Source organism: Haliaeetus leucocephalus, unplaced genomic scaffold (genome assembly GCF_000737465.1).
Source record: "Haliaeetus leucocephalus isolate CR32 unplaced genomic scaffold, Haliaeetus_leucocephalus-4.0 Scaffold871, whole genome shotgun sequence".
Taxonomy (NCBI): Eukaryota; Metazoa; Chordata; class Aves; order Accipitriformes; family Accipitridae; genus Haliaeetus; species Haliaeetus leucocephalus.
The window spans coordinates 4998628-5010932 of NW_010973307.1; the positions used below are offsets into that span (position 1 = coordinate 4998628).

General features: G+C 48.6%; 1 protein-coding gene across 1 annotated transcript in view; it reads left to right on the forward strand.

The window, feature by feature from the left end:
* The window catches only part of OTOF (otoferlin), a 105825-nt gene that overhangs the window by 66854 nt on the left and 26666 nt on the right, over positions 1 to 12305 (forward strand). The window contains exons 8-18 of the mRNA XM_010583195.1: positions 101 to 155; positions 1921 to 2052; positions 2508 to 2570; positions 3433 to 3517; positions 4658 to 4817; positions 6042 to 6228; positions 6568 to 6754; positions 7349 to 7572; positions 8626 to 8734; positions 9224 to 9407; positions 11740 to 11860. Of these exons, the coding sequence (XP_010581497.1) occupies positions 101 to 155; positions 1921 to 2052; positions 2508 to 2570; positions 3433 to 3517; positions 4658 to 4817; positions 6042 to 6228; positions 6568 to 6754; positions 7349 to 7572; positions 8626 to 8734; positions 9224 to 9407; positions 11740 to 11860 (1507 nt within the window). The remainder of the gene's footprint in view (positions 1 to 100; positions 156 to 1920; positions 2053 to 2507; positions 2571 to 3432; positions 3518 to 4657; positions 4818 to 6041; positions 6229 to 6567; positions 6755 to 7348; positions 7573 to 8625; positions 8735 to 9223; positions 9408 to 11739; positions 11861 to 12305) is intronic.

Here is a 12305-nt window from a genome sequence, read left to right on the forward strand (position 1 = left end):
TCAAAGAGGGCAGGAGCTTTGAGGGGTGACCCTGCAAATGCTGTCACAGCTTGCAAGTCCATCTGTGGTTTGACTGAGAGTTTCCTCTGCCCCTCCCAAGGTCCAAGCCTGACATCAAAATGGAGCCGAGTGCTGGGAGGCCAATGGATTACCAGGTAGGTGACAATGTTGTGCCCCCAACCTCAGCTCACGGGGGTCACAGCTCCAGGGATGAGGGGACCGTTTTGCAGGGCACAAGTTCGTGCTGGGTTTCAATGCACTGCAGTCACAAAGCATGACTTCCCAAGAGCTGGCATTTAAATGGTCGAGCGATAAGCTCGAGATTAAGTAATTAATTGGTTTTGCTCTGCATCGTGTGAAGCCCAGAAAGCCCAAATTAATCTGTGATTGAAACAAGCTATCTCCAATACATTTCTCTTACTCCCTGTCATGGTTTAACCCCAGCCAGCAACTAAGCACCAGGCAGCCGCTCGCTCACTCACTCCCCCCCACCCAGTGGGATGGGGGAGAGAATTGGGAAAAAAAGTAAAACTCATGGGTTGAGGTAAGAGCAGTTTAATAGAACAGAAAAGAAGAAACTAATAATGATAATAATAACAATAATAAAATGACAGTAATAATAAAAGGATTGCAATATACAAAAGAAGTGATGCACAATGCAATCACTTACCACTCACCAACCGATGCCCAGTTAGTTCCTGAGCAGCAATCTGCACCCCAGGCCAACTCCCCCCAGTTTATATACTGGGCATGAGTTCACACAGTATGGAATATCCTTTTGGCCAGTTTAGGTCAGCTGTCCTGACTGTGTCCCCTCCCAACTCCTTGTGCTCCTCCAGCCTTCTTGCTGTCTGGGCATGAGAAGCTGAAAAATCCTTGACTTAGTCTAAACACTACTTAGCAACAACTGAAAACATCAGTGTGTTATCAACATTCTTCTCATACTGAATCCAAGACATAACACCATACCAACTACTAGAAAGAAAATTAACTCTATCCCAGCTGAAACCAGGACACTCCCCAAGAGCTTTCAGTATGCTGTTTAGTATTCAAGATTGGTGAGCCCTGGCTGGCAGTAGGTTGCTCACTGGATTTTCTCGGATAGGCTGGTACATGGCTGCTGTTGTCCTGTTCAGTGATGCTCCATTCCTGCCACTTTATCTAGAATTAGAACTACACATTTAGTTTCCCAAGGCTCAGATGATCCATGCTGCTCCCTTTTCTTTTACTAGTTGGTGCCGGCGTGATTCATAAATTGGCTTGTCTTCTCATTTTTGCCAAGTCCCGCTGATTCAGCAGTGATTTAGCTTTATGTCCTTGCCTCTCAGCACAGCAATATATATTGGAACAATGCAAATAATGATTGTTGTTAGAGATTTATTACATAACATTTGCAGCATCCACTGCAGACCAAATTGTGAGGCTTACAGGGAATTAATGTGCTTGGTTCAGGAGGGGGGGAACATAAAGAACATGAAGAGGAGGGGGAAGGTGCAAAACAAATTACAACCAAGGGGCAGAAGGGACACAAGGTCCAGTTATTTGGCCACTGCAAACACGAGGATCACAAGGTTAGTGCTCATGGGGAATGGCTAATTTCTGGAGTATAACAGGATTTGCAGTGCTAGGCTGGTTTATGAACAAAGTATGTGCCTTGCTGACCTCCATATGTCTGCTTTCCTTTGACAACCGGCTTTTGTGGATGATCTGAGAATTAAGAGGAAAGGACTTGATCTTCCAGGCTCCATCCCTGGGAAACCTCAAGACACTGCCTCAGTCTGTGGCAGCAGAGGGGATGGGAGGCAGGGATGGATGAGAGGCATCTCTCAAAAACAAGAGATGGGGAGACAGGGATTAAAGCAGCGAGCAGCATCTGATGCTGCTCTCAGGAGGTGAAGGTGCACAAATCCCTCTCCCCAGGTCAGCATCACCATCATTGAGGCCCGGCAGCTTGTTGGGCTCAACATGGACCCCGTGGTCTGCGTGGAGGTTGGAGAGGAAAAGAAATACACATCCATGAAGGAATCGACCAATTGCCCTTACTACAATGAGGTGGGTCTGTCTGCCAGTGATGCTCACAGCTACCTGCTCCTCGGGGTCTATGTTGCTGTTAGTCAATTAAATGTAATTTCTTGTCACTTGGAGTTTTTCTTTTTTTCATCTGTCACCTCTTGTTGGAATAAGATGAAATCTCAAACCACGCAGAAGGAGAAATGAAGCCTTTGCCCTCTGATATTTTGCAAAAATGGTAAAAAGTGCTCTCACTTGATCTGTGCTGAATTATTCTTTTTTCTAAGAAGTTAGTGCTTCCTACTAATTCCCCAGACTGCAGAGGTTGGAAGCGTTGAGGCTTACACAGGTGCATCCCTTCTGTGACATGTGCTGCAGGATGCTCCTCCGGGCAGTCACAGCTTCTCCAGCTGGAGCATGCACCGTAATACTGCCTCTCAATCCAAAAGGAGCCCACCCCAGCTCTCCTCCCTTCACAACTGCTCTTTGCTTTTCAGTACTTCGTCTTTGATTTCCACGTCCCCCCAGATGTCATGTTTGACAAGATCATCAAGTTGTCTGTAAGTGAGCATGATTGCGTTGTCCTTTTCGTGGGGCTTTGGAAGAAACCAGCCCATTTTGTATATGCACTGGGGATGGATTTAAGGTCCTTGATGTGAGACCCCCCCACAGGAGCTGAGATGTTTGGTCCTACAAGCCTCACCTCGTTTGCAGACGCCCAGTCCCCCTCTCTGTTGCTGACCTTCATTGCTGTGTCCACACAGCTCCACTCCTGTATTCACTATCTCTCTCTCTGGCCGATCTCTGGTCTTTCAGAGCCAGGTAGAACTAAACCTCTCTTGGGATGTGTTTAGGCTTGGGGAGAAGCAAGACCTTCCCAAGCCTGCCAGAGGATTTCCTGGGGCACGAGGCTGGCAGAGGTATTGTGGAAATTCAGGACTGCAGATGCTGAGAGCAAAGCAGACACTGCAGCCCTCCCCACAGCCATGGAGGAGGGTGACGAACAAGATTTGGAGATTCACTGACCAAAGCACGCTAATTAGAAGTATCCGTATCTATCCCATGCACAGACCAGTTGTACAATTTCTCACACAAAGGGAATTAGACCATAGATTTGGAGCATCCTAAAGACCCTTCCTTCAGGTAAATGTCCCAGTGGTTGTTCCCATAGTGGCTGGAAAACTGCATCTTGTTTCAAAGATTAATTTCTTTGCATTTTTTTTATTCAATCCAAGTATATACTTGCTTGCAATACTGCTAAGCGAGAGCTGCCAACCGCACCGTGCCTCTTAGTGTCCTTATACAGACCAAGGAAAACACATAGCTGCTTTTCTGCCTGACACTGAATGCCTCTGAAAAGAGCCTTATGGCTCCCAGGACATGGAAAAACAGTCTGACCTGTTTTCCCCCTTCAATTTCCAGGTGATCCACTCAAAAAACCTCTTGCGCAGTGGGACTTTGGTAGGCTCCTTCAAGATGGACGTTGGAACTGTTTATACCCAACCTGGTATGTAAACATTGTTTACACACAGTCCTATGTGCCTACCTGCACCGTTGAATAAATGTCCTTGCAAGGTAGCCAGGCAGGTGCTAGTTTCCTTGGGTGATGCTTATCTAACTTAATGTTAGTATCCTAGACATAAGCAAGTCACCTGGGCTACCCTCTGTGGTCAGGAAAGAACACTCTACCTCCAGAGAAGGTTGTATATCCCATCCTGAAATAAGGTGTTACAGCCAGAGGCTGAGATGCCTTCTGGGTGCACTGGTCTCTATCCACCGACCTGCTGAAGAAGGAAGCCCAAGGCAACTTGCTTAGGCAAGATATCAGCCTTCCAGACAGATGAAGGTCATGGGCTGGATCTTGCCCTCTGTGGCTGGCATTTAAACCAAAAAAGGAAGATATCTGCTGTGCAATGGAAAAGAGGGAGACGTTGATTAGAACTGCTGTTGTGTTGCTCACTGATGATAAACACAACAGCCATGGCTGTTTGAGGGCCCGGTGCTCGCAGCATGCCAGAGCTGAACACACAACACCCCTTCAGAAAAGATACCTCCAAAATCACTGCTTTTTGGGTTTTTTTATTTTCCTTGCTCCTATGTCACACCTATTGCAGCATTCTGCCTCTATAAATAAGCCTGAGAGCTAAGATGTAAATGAAGCCTCCAGAGTCTGCACTTGAGGGGTGGTCAGCAGATGATAAGGGGGACCTTAAGGGAGCATCTAGTCTGATTCCCTGCTCCACAGAAGGGTGAAGTCTTTCTAACACCATCCAAAAGGCACCTGAGACCTTGAAGACTTAGGATTGTAAAATCATTTAAGTTGGTAAAGATCCTTAAGGTCATCAAGTCCAACCGTTAACCTAACACTATCACGTCCACCACTAAACCATGTCCCTAAGTGCCATATCTACACGTCCTTTAAATACCTCCAGGGATGGTGACTTCCAGTGATGGAGACTTCACCCCCCTTCAGACAGTTTATCCCCTTGCTTCTCAGTCTTCAACATGAGACACATCTTCCTAATGAATTTTTCAGGGATTTCTGTCTGAATTCCTCACACCTGAAGATGTCTCTTACATTTCCAGTCCTTGCAGCAATTGCTGTGTCTCATTCTGATAAATGACTGTCTTATCCCTGGGCTTCCAGAGCACCAGTTCTACCACAAATGGGCCATCCTTTCTGACCCTGAGGATCTCACCGCTGGGCTGAAAGGTTACCTGAAGTGTGATATCGCCGTGGTAGGGAAAGGGGACAACATCAAGACACCCCACAAAGCCAACGAGACAGAAGAGGATGATATTGAAGGGTAAGGATCTGCAGAGCCAGCGTCACACAGACTTTCTTGGGAATGACTTTTTACATCTCTTTACCTTGGATCATACAATGAGGACAGCATCCCTACCGCATCAGGCTGACAGCCCCTCTAGTACACATACCTACCCTGTGCAATGAAACCAGAGGGACCAATAAGTTGCTTTTCAGAGAGACAACATATGGCAGATATTACTGGTGCAAATCCAGGTCATATCAAGTACAGACCAGTCCTTGCTGTCAGGTCAGACCATCTGCTAGTCGTTGACCTCTCTATACCAGCGCTGGCCTGATGTCAACCAACCTCATGTCCCCACTGTTTACATAATGCTCCTGTCGGCCCTGGGATGGGATGGGATGAGGTTTCATCACTCACTGCCAGGGTCTCGATCAGGTTCCCCAGGCTGCATGGGTGGGCAGGGCTCTCTGACTCCCCAGAGCATCTAGAAGGCCATGGAAGAAAAATCAGGAGAGCTTAAAACTTAGTTCCAGCCTCAAAACATTTCAGGCTGATTAAATATCTCCACATGCAACCACAGGCTTTCAAGTCCACCTCTCAGCCTCTCATCACATAGTCAGAAACACAGACTAGTAGTAAAATACCAGTGCAGCTTTCTTGACTTGCTGGGGACTAGTTGGCTCAAGGCACCACCTGAACTATTTTGGGTCAGTGTTCTGTGCTGCAGTGGTGATATTGTCCCACTTTTTCATGGACAACTCCAGCAATTCCTCTAGAAATTGTTTTGTTCACAGCATCCCCCATGGCTCTCATTTCTTCCCCCAGAAGAGGAAAGCCAAATATGCCAAGAAAACCAATCTGATGGAGCTCCCCTTGTGACCTGATAAAGAAAAAAGGCTCTTCTAATATCCCATTCATCTGGCTTGCTTTAGATGTCTAAATGAGGCTGAGTTTATTTGTCCCCTAGATTCCACTGACAATAATAATTACATCCCTTTAGTGGAATGCACTTTGTCCCAGGGGCACCTTAAGGGGCTCCTCTAAGATTTTGCTTACAAAACCACTACTCCCCACCCCAAAACAGCAGGATGGGCAGAAACAGAACAGCACTAAAATGTACGGCTGCAGAAATGGTCATCTTTCTACCTCCACAGAGCCGGCGCTCAGAAAGCGCGGCAGCTTTTCCGTCTTCGGTAAGCCTCTCCTGACAAACCTGCTAGCCCCAGCAGCTGTTTCCAACCCTATCTGTTGATGTTGTAGGAACCTCCTCCTCCCAGATGGGGTCCCTCCGGAGAGGCAGTGGGCTCGTTTCTACATCAAGATCTATCGAGCGGAGGGACTGCCCCGTATGAACACCAGCATCATGGCCAATGTGAAGAAGGCTCTCATTGGGGAGAACAAGGACTTGGTAGACCCCTATGTGCAGGTGGTCTTTGCAGGGCAGAAGGTGAGCAAGCTGCGTGCAGTACGAGGGTAACCCTGAAAGGTAACATGAGCAGGACCAGCCTTTGTGCTGGTGGCCAGAGATGATCTCAGTTGTCCTGGCATGTAGATGCTGAGATGCATGGCTAAACCACCTTGTTTGCTATGTTTCCCCTCTCTCGTGCAGACTATGATGGGTTTGCAGCACTCTCCAGTTGAGGAAAGGAGCTTGTTACTTGGGAGAGGAGAGTCAGAAGGCAGAATGCATATTTTAGCGGTCATTAGCAAGGGAGCAGTTCAGGTTGCGAGGGATGGCTTGGGAGCTCAAACTGTTACCAAATGTCTATCTCCTCTCACTCGGCAGGGGAAGACATCCATACAAAAAAGCAGCTATGAGCCTCTCTGGAATGAGCAAATAGTCTTCACAGAAATGTTCCCCCCGTTGTGCAAGCGGATAAAGATCCAGATCCGAGACTCAGACAAAGTCAATGATGTGGCCATCGGTACCCATTTCATTGATTTGCGGAAGATCTCTAATGAAGGAGACAAAGGTAAAGCTAAGATGGGGGGCAGACTGAGCTACCTTCTTCATGATAAAGAGACTTCCCTTTGGCAGAGTCAGCAAAATAGCCTAGGATCCTTCCCCACCCCTGGAGATAGCTGCTTCTTGGTGCACAACTGGAGAGACTTTGATTCACTGCAGTGGTCTTCTGAGATCACTGCATGTGCACTCTTTGAAAACCAAGTCTCATCATAAGCCTCCAGTCTACCACTTGAAAGCAAACACACCCAAGAACAAAAAATTCATTGCCATAAATGGATGAATATCTGACAGGTTTCCCTGTTCACACACACATGAACACACCAGCATACATAGGCAGGACCAATGTGAAACCAAAGATGGCTCTAGAAAGGGGACTAATGCGGGGGTTCTTTTTTCTTGACTCTCACATTGGGTAACTCTCACGATTGCAACCATACACTGGGCATTTCCATGCCCACACACATGCATATTCAAGCCTGCGTCATCGTACGCAGACCAGGAGTGAGGCCAATCCACGACTGAGTTTGTGTCCTGAGGCAAAGACGTGCCCTCCTCCTCCTCGCACATCCCCTTCCTCACGTGCATGTCCGATCTGCTGCAGGCTTCCTGCCCACCTTTGGCCCCGCGTGGGTGAACATGTACGGCTCCACTCGGAACTACACCCTGATGGACGAGCACCAAGAGCTGAACGAGGGTCTGGGTGAAGGCGTCTCCTTCCGGGCCAGGCTTTTGATGAGCCTTGCCGTGGAGATCTTGGACACCAGCAACCCAGAGATCAACAGCTCCACCGAGGTGCAAGTTGAGCAGGCCACATCAATTGCTGACGTAAGTCACCCTTAACCCTACAGCTGGCAGTGGTGAGTCATGGGTCTTGGGCCTCTTGGTTAATTACCTTTGGTCTCACGAACTGAGGATTTCATTTAGTGTTGTCCTAAATGTTCTGGATCCTGGGGGATCCAGAATGAATGCAAATCTTGCAAGGATTTTATATTTTACGATCATTCAAATGCTCACCTCTTAGGAGTGCTGGACAGAAGGAATACCTGAGTGAGGGAGAATCCTAAACTTTTGAGATGTTTCTCCAGTTGGGAGTTAGACAAGGACAAAGAGCCATCTCCTAATGCCAGCTGTCTCGTTCCTATCCCAAAGATGGATTTCAGACAGAAGCCAAGAATCTTATCTACTTCCCAACCAATTCTGGCAGGGTGGAAATGGTCAGAGAAATTGAATGGCTGTTTCCTGACAAGAGAAGCCCCACAGCTTTAGTCCTGAGATGTAGACCCCACAAGGCTGCTGCCTGTGCTCTGCATAAACAGACACATCCAGGCTTGTCCTACCTGGGGATGCCTACGTACGCCAATCCATATGAGCCAACAGTATGAAGCAGAAATTGAGAAGTCCAATGGCAGTGCACCCTCTGTGTGAAAGCTTTCCTTCAGAAGTAAAGTGGCCTTAACTCACCTCCAGGGGAAATGAAGTCACCTGGAAATAAAGCCATTCCAGTTCTGAAAGAGCATCCAGACAGATGGTTCGGTGTGGTTTGATTAATTCAATTTGTGAGTGAACTCAGGCTCATACTCCTGAATGTCCCTTAGACAGTCCCTCATGTTCAAGGGATGACTGATCTCAACACATTTAAAAGTTAGGCTAAAATCTTTAATTAAACTCTCTCTGCAATGAGCCTAGAGATGGCTTAGGCTGGGGGAGTGAAAACCCTCACGGTCCCGTTGAAAGCCGGAGCAGTGACATCTCGCCTTCAAAAAGCCCATGAGGGTGCTCAGAGGTGCCAGGTGATGCACCCCTCAGTCCAAGGGGACCTGCCCTCCTAGGTGTCCCTCTGACCGACCTCAACATGGATCCCCGTGATCTCTCCTGCAGAACTGCACTGGGAAGATGGAGGAGTTCTTTCTCTTTGGAGCCTTCCTGGAAGCTACCATGATTGACAGGAAGATTGGTGACAAACCCATCAACTTCGAAGTCACAATAGGTTGGTTCTTTTTTGTGGAGGGTGGTTTTGAAGCATGCTTGGTGGGGAATGCAGTATCCAAGGCTGAGAGCAGGGTTTCTTCCCCATTTTCCATACCAACACATGCTAGAGCATGCAGGGCTCTCAGTTTAGGGAGAAGGCGGTGGCTACTCTACAGGCACAAGCCATACAGAGCCCCAAATGATCTGTTGAGTGCATGCTGTGCTGTGGCCAGTGGAGCTGCTCCCTCTCTCATCCTGGCTTTGTGTCTCCTGAGGCTGACCACCCAAGGGAGGGTGTGTATTCCTACGGGCTTGATAGGGAACATGAGCAGGGGACAGACACCCATCACTAATTTATGGTTCCTGGGCATGGTTTCGGAGAGTTGAACTCCACTGTCCCCCATGGTTCCTGCAGAGCACACTTCTCCCCAGCCTGAATTAAAGCCAAGAGATTGAGCTCGACTGGAGTTACAAACCTGTGACTTTATTTCACATTTTTTTCCTTGAGGTAACTACGGGAACCAGATCGATGGCATGGCCAAACCCATCCTAGGGAGGAAGAAAGAGGGAGGGGATGGTGATGAGGAGGAGTCTGAGCTGCTCCAGAACTCAAGTGAGGATGAAGGTGATGAAGATGGAGAGCTGGTCTCTGTTTCTTCAACTCAACCCGTGAAGCCCCTGGTCACAGACAGGTAAGCATGCCCACCTGGCCACTGAAGTGCCACGGGGCAGAGATGTGGCTTTCAGTTCAGACATGGTCTGTAGTTGTTCCCACAGGCGCTGGGTGTCCAAGCTCCCACCGCTCTCTGCAGAGGTAAAGTCAGTGCCCACACTGGGCTTGGATTTGTTTGGCCAAACAGACCTGGAAGCAGCAGAGGGGACCAGATCTCCATGCCCTGTAAAGGGAGTTTAGATACCACGTGTAGATACCTTAGATACTACAGTCGGCCAGCTGAATCCCCACCCCATTCCCTACAGTTCTGAGCATTCCTGTGGATTCTCTGGTGTCCAATATGGGCTGAATTCATCTCCCAGGCTTCTCTACAAAGGCTGTCCTTCATAAACCTGGCCAGATGTGCACCCAAAACTCAAGGCTATCTGATACCTTTAGTGCTCTTCCTCTATGGTAAACAGGGATGAAGTGAACCAGTAGATTCAAATAATCATTGGTGGGCACTGAAAAAAACAGGTTAACTCCTGTGCCTATAAGTTTTGTACATTTAGGAAACCAGTCTATAAACAGGTCCTTCCTTAAGATCACTGGCACAAGCTGGTAATGCATATCAGGGAGGAGAGGTCTGGGCTTTGCATCTGTGCTCTCTCTAGCTGCCCAACATATAAAAACATCACGAGCACCATGTGGAGAAAAGGAAAGGTCCATCTAGAGATACGGCATAGATTTCAGAAGTGAGGGTAATTTGTGCTGAGACAAAGTGCTTTTCTTCATCACTCGGGGTCTTAAAAGCTAGACAAAGTCACTGACATGCAGAGACGGGAGGATGCAAAAACTGCTGGAAAAAGGTCTTGAGAATGTGTTAGGCAGGAGATTGGGGTAAAAGACTCTAAGTCCTCTCAGCCTCCCTACTTTACAGCAACTCTCTTTTGGTCAGTCTGTCTGTCCCCATTGCTTACAGTCATTGACAGCCACACTCTGGTGTTTAACAGAACCAGGACTTGGAAAACTGGGTCCTACCTGGGTCTGTCATTGTACAGCTGGTTGTCAGTGGACAAATTGCTTCTGGTTTCTCTGCCTCAGTTTCTCCAGCTATAAAATTGTGGCAATTTTTTTGTCTGCTTTACAAATTGCTTTGTGATGTGCAGGTAGCCGTCATCCTAAAATTCAGACAAGATCCAGACAGCAGCAAGTGTGATTCTGGTGCTTTCCACCGCAAGCAGCTGGATCAGAAAGCCCCAAACTGAACGGGATCAGCACATATGGCTTGGGACGTCTGGGCTGGGCTTCAGCCACAGCCTGGATTTGAATACAAAGGACTAGTACTAAGGAAAGCTAATTGGATTTAACCTGATGAGATATGCTTAAAGTGGATTTTAACCGTGTTATACCAGTAGATAGATGTTAATAGAATTAACTGCCTGACTTAATTCTATTGGGAAATGAAAGAAACCACACTGAATCGAGGGTATTTGCACTCCAGACAAAAATGTCTACCTGGGGTTCCCTCGCTTGTTCACCAGCTCCTTGTCGAGGCCCATGTCGCATGGACATGAGCATCCCCAAAGGTTTTTGAGCCTGTCCCCTGGGATCTGACTTTCATGCTCTTTACCCTGCTGTCTCCAGCCCCTGGGTGCTGGGAGCCTCACGCTCAACCGTGGGGCTTTGCTGACATCCTCTGGCTGGAAACACACTGGTGGCTTCGGAAGGATGAGCTGAAGCTGCTTTTTAACTAAGGGTACAGCAGGATCTGCAGTGGCTTTACACTGGGTGGATCCCAGCTCATGGCCAATGCTCAGGCAGCCAAGAAGCATGAACCCATTCTTCATCTTCATCCTTCCTTTAACTGTACCCATGACTGTTACCGCTCCATCCCACCAGTATATGGAAAGCTATCAGCTCTGCAAAGGGCAGAGCCCTCTGCCTGCTGGGAAGGCCAGGGGACTACAGGAGATGCTTACCAGCATTTAGAAAAGAGTGTTAAGGTTTCGGTTTCTCTTGTGCCCCTGCTCACGCTGCTGCCACGCCGGAGATGTTTGCTCTCTGCTGGGCTATGGCTGAGGTCGTGGGAGTGGGAGCTTCCCCAGTTTCTCTCTGGGCCACCAAGTGTGACATGATAGTAAATTTGCAGTCCCTGGGCACTGGGTCTGGCATTGGGAAGGGTGCTAGGAGAGCTGGAGCCTCTGTCCTTCAGGGTGTAATTCACCTCGGCCCCCTCTCTCCCATGCCTGAGCTCCTATATATGCCGCTCCCCAGCACAGCATTGCCTTCCTGGGAGAGGTGTAGGACAGGGGCTGTTCCTGGCCAGGAGCGTTACCACCACGGAGCATCTCTTATGCCTCCTCTTGCAGGAACTACTTCCACCTGCCATACTTTGAGAAGAAGCCCTGCATCTACATCAAGAGCTGGTGGCAGGACCAGCGCCGCAGATTGTATAATGCCAACATCATGGACAAGATTGCGGACAAGCTGGTCAGTACGTGCTGGGGAGGGAGGCAGCTTGGGGCGGGGGCTGGCATGAGGCACATCCAGGCTCCCTGTGCATCTCTGCAGCTTGTCACAAAGCAGGGACAAACAGTGCAAGGACCCACTAGCAAACTTGTGCCAGAAAGGGGGAAGTTTCCCAGTGCTAAATGCTCCACAATTTGAATGTCCAAATCCTAAGAACTCATTGAGTTTTCTGTGGGTCAGACCCAGGTGTGCCCACCAAGGGGAGCAGGAGCAGGGAGGCTTTGTCCCCCTGGACTGCAGGGGTGAACCACTTGTGCGGCAGAGTCTTCTTAATAGTCTCAGCTAATTCCCAAGGAGCCTTTGTGACAGCTCCATGCCGGCAGGGTCACAGCAGGATCCGCAAAGGGAGAGCCTGGCAGGTCCAGCCAAGACGGTGTGGACCTTGTCCAGCTAGTCTCACGGAGGG